This window comes from Glycine soja, chromosome 4 (genome assembly GCF_004193775.1).
Source record: "Glycine soja cultivar W05 chromosome 4, ASM419377v2, whole genome shotgun sequence".
NCBI classification, from domain to species: Eukaryota; Viridiplantae; Streptophyta; class Magnoliopsida; order Fabales; family Fabaceae; genus Glycine; species Glycine soja.
In genome coordinates, this window is record NC_041005.1 from 4,992,595 (window position 1) to 5,001,839 (window position 9,245).

Sequence of the window (9,245 nt, forward strand, 5' to 3'; positions counted from 1 at the left end):
TTCAAACATCAAAGCTCACTTGACTTCTAGCTTTCAGCTAAACTTTTTAAAATCACATTCATATTGTCAAAATTAAACTCATGTGTAAAACTATAGAATATATAGGTAAGATAAATTTGTAAATTATTCTTAAATCAGAGTCAAGTTAATTTTCAGAAAATATCACTAGGAAAAATTCACTGGTCACTACTGTTACTACTTCATAGATGTTTTCGAACTTATCATAAACAGTGAATTAACATATATTAAAAAAATGTAGCAGTAGAGTAATTTTGGACACAGAAATGACTTCCATTCCGAATGTAAGGGCAGCAAAATACAATATATTAATTACAGTTTATGTACAGCCTCACCTTCAAAAGGTGCAAAACCCTATCTTTCCAAAAATCAGGCAGGGAATAAAGACGAAAGCGACAAAACCCAAAGCAAAAGAAAAGTCGTTAGAACGCTACCGTTTCTAGAACCCTCTCAGTGGACCCTCACACTAATTATAATTAATAGTTAATTAACTAATTATATAGTACTAACAACAACCTGCTTTTGACACTCCTCACCGTGACAGGCGGGGAAGTTAGCAGCACACGTGGCATCCCCTTGCCACGTCCAAACAATGTCCTTCAGCGCGGGCCTCAGGTCCTCCTCACAGAACTTGGCGTATTCCAACGTGTCGCCGGCGGACTTCGAAAACTCCACGACGGCGACCTCCGGCGCCACCTCGAACACCTCCGCCGTGACCGCCAGCCTCCCCTTCCTCCCCTCCGCCGCACCCTGCAGCCGGATCTTGAAGTCCTTGACCTCCGCCACGCGGAACCTCAGCCCCCGCGCCGCCGCCGCAATCTTCGCCACAATCGCCGCCGCGGAGCACTTCGACGTGAACACCGCCGCTGTCTTCCTCTTGGTCTCGAACAGCCCCGAGAGGTCGAACCCGGAAGACATCGACGAAATAAACTCAAACGCGTTGAAGAACTTGGGCACCTTGGAATTGTTTTCTTCCTCCGTAACGGCCTCTTGTTTCTCCAACTGGCACAAGTCCGGCGCGGAAAACGAAGAAAAGCCCTTCCGGAACCACGGCACGCGAGTTATGGCGGAAATGGTGGTTCTCTTCGCGGGATCCGCCACTAGAATCTTGGAGATTAGCCTCTTTGACTCAGGCGAAAACCACGGTGGAAACTCAAACTCGGCTCTGAGAACTTTGTAATACATTGTCATGAGATTCTCGTGTTGGAAAGGAAGAAATCCAGCGAGAAGAACGTACAAAACGACGCCGCATGACCAGATATCTGCTTTTGACCCGTCGTAGCCTTTTTTTCTTAACACTTCTGGTGCCACGTAGGCAGGGGTGCCGCACTGGGTGTGGAGGAGTCCATCGTAACGAAGCTGCTCCGGCAGCGCGGAGAGACCGAAATCGGAGATTTTAAGGTTTTCGTCTTCGTCGAGGAGTAGATTCTCTGGTTTGAGATCACGGTGGGATACACCTCTGCTGTGGCAGTAATCAACGGCGCTGATTAACTGCTGAAAATACTTGCGGGCGAGATCTTCTTTGAGTTTGCCTTTGGAGATTTTGGCGAAGAGTTCCCCGCCACGCACGTATTCCATCACGAAGAAGATTTTTGTCTTTGTGGCCATCACTTCCTTGATTTCCACCACGTTTGGGTGTCGCACCAAACGCATCACGGAAATTTCGCGTTTGATTTGTTCCATCATTCCTTCTTTTCTCACTTGCTCTTTGTTGATTACTTTGATTGCCACGCTCTCGCCCGTGCTTATTTGCTTCCCGTAATACACTTTGGCAAACGTGCCCTTCCCCAGAAGCCTCCCCATCTCGTACTTTCCGAACACCGTGTGACACTCTTCCATTGATTAACTAACTAACTAATAATTAATTAATCAATCAATCAAAGTATAAACCCACAAACTGGGTTTTCTTTTCAGTTGGTATGTGCTGGATTGTGGAAGAACATTTTGTTTCTCTTTGATTGGGTTTAAGGAAGGAAGAAGAGTAATTGAGCAAAAGGGAATATACTGATTTTGAGATATTGGATGTTGAGAAAAGTTTTTAAAAAGTGTTTGGAGGAGAGGGGCACTTATAAGAGTGTGTGGTGAGGTGTTAAGTTAAGGGTGTGTATGGAAGACAAAAATTAAAACGCGAATTAGAGGCAAACCATTGGAGCAACCGGTATTTACTTTTCGTGCGGCTTACCCATAGAATTTGAGAGATAATATATGGCTCTCCTAACCCATCTCAAAATGGGCCACGTTGCATTATTGGGGTTAAGTAGCATTTGAAAGTTTACCAGAAAACAGGAAAAGCAACAGCTTTATACTAGGACTGAAAGGAGATTAGCTGCATATTCAAACCAGTGTTCATAAAATTCAGTTTAAATGAAGTTCGATTTAAATTGATTTGAAAGTAATACAATTTTATATTTAAATGTTTTTTTATAGAATTAAGTTAAGAATAAATTTTAATATAAATTTTCCGATTTAATAGAAAAATTACTCAAAATTATTTTAGTTCAGAATCAATTTTTAAACTTTTTGTAACTTAAAACCAAATATCTAAAAATAAATCTAAAATTAATTTTAAACTCAGAATTAATTTTCTAAAGATGAAACTAAACACTCACTAAATTTGATGGGAAAGTGCAACTGTCATCATGTTATGGTTTATTTTATTGAATTTTAACGTTATAATAAAAATATATCACATTATCAAAATTTATTAAAGGTTCAGTATCTCATCTCATATGATGATAAAGTCATGACTCATGACAGAATATCAATTTTCAAATTTAATAGGTTACTTACAAATTGTGACATTTTCTTTTAAACAAAGGCAATGTCAAAACGAGATGATTATTATAATCTCAATTAGATTGACACCACTACAATTAATTGTCTCTAAAGCAAAGTCTGATTCATTAAATAGACCAATAAAACAAGACAGAAACCATGAAAGACATCAAAAGCCTAACCTAGGCGGAGCAAAACAATAACTATCTAAACCTATAGCAAGGAAGACCTTGCCTGTCTTGCACAAAAAATCTCGTAACAAAGGTAGGAACAAAATCTCACCAACAAAAATCTTGCATACTCCCACGAGAGGCTAACGTATTTGCATAAGTATTATTCTTATATATGTGTCCAACAATAAAGTTTATATCTCTAATCCTCTAGTCCAAATGATAGCATTCCTCCATCTATTTCTCAAGGACCATGGCACGAGATTCACATTTTCAAAAACTTGCACCACCATGAACGAATCACATTCCAACCACAAGTTTCTCCAATTCTTATTATGAGCAATTTCTATTGTTGTAATCACATCATAAATTTCGGCAAACTTGCAAATTGTAACAGTTATTAGTGTATTTTTTGTGTATCTATTGGATTGAATCTAAAACATCATGCAAATTATTTAGATTTTTCACTGGACCATTTCTACTGGATTACATCTTTCACTGTTAAGTCATGAATTTAATACGATGACAAAAGAGTTAAAACTTTTAAGAGATTCTTAAAATAAGAAAAAAACTTAGCTATATGTTATATACTGCATATTACCCTTCCTAAAAAAAGGTATATCGCCCTCAATTAATATAACTTAAAAAATAATTAAAACAATATATATTTTCCAACAATAAATTATCTTCATAGAAAAAAAAACAAAAAAATCTCTCATAATTTGTTGTAATCCTTATTTTTATAATTTTATAGAGCAATAGACTATTTTATGAGATTTTTCGTAGTAAAGTTAATTATGAATTTAATCAATTATATTGTCAAATTCTCATAAAAGTTAGGTGCAATTGTTGCGGTTCTCATAAAACAACTCAGGGCTGAAATAAACAATGCGTAAATAAGCTGTTTTTTTTTTTTTTGTATAATTTTGTGGCATTTGCACTACTCCTTTAATATTAAATGAGATTTTTTGGGAAATTTGTTGACCCTTTCTACGTTTGTCGTCTGGAAATATATATTAGAAAATAAAACCTACCAATAAATTATATGTTAAAAAATTAATGGTAGACTGGTAGAGCGTTGTTGGGCATGATTAATTTGATTCTTCGTGGTTGATCAAGAACGAAACATGATGGCAACTGCGACAATTCATATTAAGAGTAAAATTTATTGCTAAGATCTTTTTGCATTTTTGGTTTAGTCCTCTTTAAGGATCGTTTTAATTTAGCCTACAAGTTTGACGCATCAACTACGTGCTTTGAGTTAACTTTTTTTTACATAATTTAAAGGGGGAAGCCTTCAAAACATATAATGAAAATCTATATAAGAAAAAGGAAAATAGTATATCAAAATCAATGAAATGAAAAGGTTAGAAGAAGTTTTTAGCTGTATAAATATTTTCATTTTTTTCTCTTTTTTTAGAGACCACAACCGCGCAACTATATATTTTAAATTTAAGATTATTTATTAAGTTAAAATAATCTCATGCTAATTAATCAACACACTTAATCATTTTCAAAATCCATTTATACATATGAGCTGTAAATTTATTTTATAGTATACAATAAATTTACAAAATTATAAAGCGTAGCATTAGCTCAAAATGCAACTATTCCATAATTAAAAAGTTACGATTAGTTGTACAGTTTTTTTAAAAAAATAATTATATAACGTTTACATTCACACAGTAAAATTGTCTTGAAGCAATTCACGATACCATTAAATTAGGAAATAAAAAAATCAAATTGAGAAATAAAACAACAAAATTATTAAGTACTATTTTTTATAAAACAATAATAGTTTCCTGATAATAGTATTTATATGAATAAATATTTTTTTCTTTTAATATTATGATACAATCTTGTTATTTAATTGAAGTTTTTTTAAAAAAAATATTTTATAAAACATGTTTTCATAATATAAATGACTTTATGATGGATTGAGATTTTACTTTGTGTCTAAATGAAGGATTACTATTATTGTTTGAAGAGTGTATAAAATTGTTTTCTCAAGTAACAATTTTGTGAAGCACGATATTATAAGACAGTTTATCACTAGATAGATAAGATTCCTTCCTCATTTTTTATCTACAAAATTATATTAAGAGTCGAGATGTAAATTCAAGCTTCATACAAAAACACAAATTCTAACTTTAATTGTTAAAATTATTATAATCCAATGTTTTATAATTTTGTATCCGCTAGATAGAAAAGATTCCTTCCTATTTTTTTATTTACGAATTTATATTAAATTTTTATTTTTAAATTCAAACTTCATACAAAATACTCAAATTCTAACTTTAACTTTTTTAATACTATTATATGTAAATATTTAATAATATTGTATCTACATTATTCTTTTTATTCATGTTATTCTATAATAATTTTTTTTTGAGCATGAAAATTATGTGATGTTGAAGCAATTTATTATTATTATTATTAATTTAAAGTTTTGCAGGTTCCCTGGTGGAACACAACGATTGGTCGATAACTTGGACCCGAACTCAGTAATGATTCTTTTTTAAGGTAAAACAGAATATTATTAATAATATGAAATCGGTTTTAACTAGAACTCAATTATTATTATTATTATTATTATTATTATTATTATTACAAACAAAGCACAAACACATGTCTGCTGTTTAATTTTACCTGCTGGTGTGTGTATAAATCTATACACTTGAGATTTCATTCATTATTAGAATCAATCTAACGGTCTCAAATACTACACTTGGAAGGTTAGCTGGATTATACTCGAATGATTTTCCTTGAGGGGCCGTGATGAAATAAAATTACGCCGGTCCATAATTAATCATGATTGTATCTTAATTATTGCCGTCATTGATGTGTTTTTGTCAGAGGCAGCATTTAAATATTTAATTAAATCCTAGACTAGTTTCGATCGAGCTGTTCTTCACCCATTGGACCATCGATTACTTCGATTTGAAGTGCAAATAATTAAATTATAGACTCCAATCCATTTTCCATTTTTGTAGAAAATGTCGGTTATAACAATAAATTTAGTTTATTAATTGTAAAATATTTAATTACTCGAATGTATTACAGACTCATTTCATCATTTTTGTTAATGATTCTAACAAAAATCCTTTTATGGGTTATAATAATCATTTTTATTCTCAAATAATATTAAAAGGTTTTTTTATCGTTTCATAAAGATTCTATTTTCCCTACAATTTTGTATATCTTTCTTAAGAAAATTCGAAATAGTAAAATCTTATAATAATTTGAGATCAATTCATTCTATTTTTCCCTTTTTTGAAAATAAACTGGTATATTTAAATCATGAGTAATCAAATTCACGTTCTAAGTACGTAATTATTTTAAATCATTAAGTATATGAAAGAATAAATTTATTCTTTATAATTATTGTATCCAACTTAAACAAATTACCTCCTGTTTATAATTTCTCTATACTCTACCGAGGAAAAAAGACATAATAGTTTCAAATTGTTCTTAGCCATATTTATAGATGCTGCAGGAATTATTTTTCTTTGTTTGTTCTATTTTCTGAATGATAAAAAAAATACTCTTAGCCATATGATCGTCAATTATTAGCATTTTAAGGGCAAATCCATAGCGATGAAAGTTAAAACTCAATAATCAATTATTAATAGAAAAATAAATCGTGCATTAACAGATTAAAAAAAAGTGATTCGACTTTAAAATCGTATATTTACTCATCTCCTTATACGTTTAGAAGATAAATTATAATAATCATATTTTCTCTAACTTGTTTATGTAGACTTCAAATTTATCAGCCTGATAATCAATTCTTGTTGATCCAGTAATATGTAGGGTGTAAAAAAAACATATAAAAAAGAATAAAACCCTTGCAAAATTATCGTTAGATGCTTAAAATCACTCATAGAAAGTGATATATTATTAAAATATTACATTTAATTTATATAATAATATTTTTATTATTTTGACGATTTTTTAAGCTACACCATTATGTCTGGTCACTTCATTGCTTGTCTCAACTTCCCTCAAAACATTGTGTTGGACAATGATATCTAATTCTCAAGAAATCCTGAAAGAACTCACGTCATGTTAAAATAATTGGACATCACATATATAAACTAAATAATATTACTATTAATATAAATAGTTATAACCCTCTCAAACACATTTAATAAATGACTAAATTTCTTAAATACGAGAAAATTTAGTTGGAAGAGACAAAATTTATTTTTGTGATTTTTATGCTTCTGAAAATGAGATTTATTATTTTCGCGGTAAGAATCTTGTTTCAATAAAAAAATAGTTAAAGAAGTTGAGAAAAAAAAAGAAGTTATAATTAATGCCATATTACTGTTTAACTTTTCATGCCAAACTAAAAAAGTGAAAGAAGACTACACTGCACGGCTTGAAAACCCTCACTAGTTGTAACCTACACACACCACGACAAATAAACCAGTCCGGTCCTTTTCATGTTCGCTGGAGCCACTGGCCACTCACTGAACCGTGGGACTAACCACCATAACTGTTTCTTTCTTTACTCACTCCTCTAGTGACAAGTGTCTTTGGATTACACTTGACAGTTGGCCCAAGCTAGTTAATTAAACATATTATCATGTGAATGTGATTTTTCTTTTAAGATTCATGTTGTACATTTTTTTAAAACAGTCTCATATTAATTTCCATTGTACTTCAATAAAAACAACTTCTTGCTATTTGTCAAATGTTTCCCCTCAATATGTCATATGTCAAATGTTTCAATTTAAATAAGTTGCACTTTAGCATAAGAAATGCTAACAGTAAGCAGAAAAAAAGTCTGATATAAGGGCACCTATCCAGCTAACAAAGGGAGCAATGCAAACCAACCCAAAACCAAAACAATTGCCTAACAAGTGGCAGCTTGTGAAAATAAAAAAAGGAAAAAAAAACGGCTAGAACTACAACACAAGCACTGGAAAAAGAAAAAGAAATCCCAAAAGGAGAGGGGATAATACTAACATCTCAAATACAATAAACAGTTGTTGCTAAGGGAAATGCTAGGATGCCAATTACTGCACTTCAGAGAAATAGAATATAACCCCCAAAAACATCATGTAGGCTTGGATCATTCAATCATCATCTTAAGTGGATTTGCAAATCCTATATATTTATTTTCGAACTTTTAGATATTTCACTCGTAAGTAAATGTGAAAAAAGTACTATTAAACAATTATAGTAGTAATGGTTGGTGACAGATAATTGGTGGATATAGTTAGGTCACTTAATCCTTCTGTTAGGGATTTAGTTTTTGTGTATAAAAATACTTTCTGAAAATGTTATGCACTTATACATGAATGATCATTCCACCTTAAAACGAACTAGTTTTTCAACTATTGACCGTAATGTTTATTCATTTAGGTAACTTTATATTTGTTTTGTTAACTAAGGAAAAATGCTTCTCATCTTAAATTGTAAATTAAGATTATTAGATTTACACTAACCAAAATCATAAATTTGATATAAGATAGAAGAGTGTATATATATAAGTTAAGATAATCCGAATAAAAAAACTACATTCACACTATCTTAACCATCAATAATCCTAAAAAAATGAAATTGGTTTTTTTTTCTTAGGTGATATTCGATATAACTAATTAAAAAACTAGTTAGTTAAAAATTGAAAATTAACATGTAATTGAAAGTTGAAAAATTAATTTATTAAATTATAAGTATTTGATAAAATTAGTTATTGAAGTAGCTAAAAAATATAAAATAACCGAAAAATAATAAAATCAAAATTTATTTAAAAGGGTAACTAGGAAATTTGATAAATATATTAAGGATAATAATGAAAGAAAATATAAAAAACTAGAAGTTAGAAGTCAGCGTTTCAAAAGACGCTACTTCAAGTTAGGGGTGAGTAAGCGAACTCAGGTCCATGGACTAGCCCGCGGTCCGTGCGGGTAATGAATCAATTTTTTAAAATAATTCATGGATATACAATATTTTGGATTCATCCCGCTTAACTCGCGAGCTGTGCAGGTTTTGATTTGCGGGATCCGTGGGTTGGCCCATAAGCCTGCTTACTAAGCCAAAATATACATTTTTTAGTTTAAAATCGAAAGTGTCAAACATTGCTGTGCATATTAAATAAGATAAAAACTTAGATGAAATTTTTTTACTAGAGTAACTTTTAAGTGTTATCTATGTTATTATTTTAAATTAGAACTAATAAAATTTTATCTTGAAAATATGTATAATCTTTTAATATAAATTTTTATTACACGAATTACTAAGTACAATTTCAATTTTAATTAAAAAATAATT

General features: G+C 31.1%; 1 protein-coding gene across 1 annotated transcript; it reads right to left on the reverse strand.

The window, feature by feature from the left end:
* Positions 1-270: 270 nt before the first annotated feature.
* Positions 271-2,208, reverse strand: LOC114408909 (CBL-interacting serine/threonine-protein kinase 25-like). Its single transcript, XM_028372118.1, has one exon. The coding sequence runs from the start codon at positions 1,855-1,857 to the stop codon at positions 514-516; it is 1,344 nt and encodes a 447-aa protein (XP_028227919.1). The 5' UTR covers positions 1,858-2,208; the 3' UTR covers positions 271-513.
* Between the last annotated feature and the right edge of the window lie 7,037 nt (positions 2,209-9,245).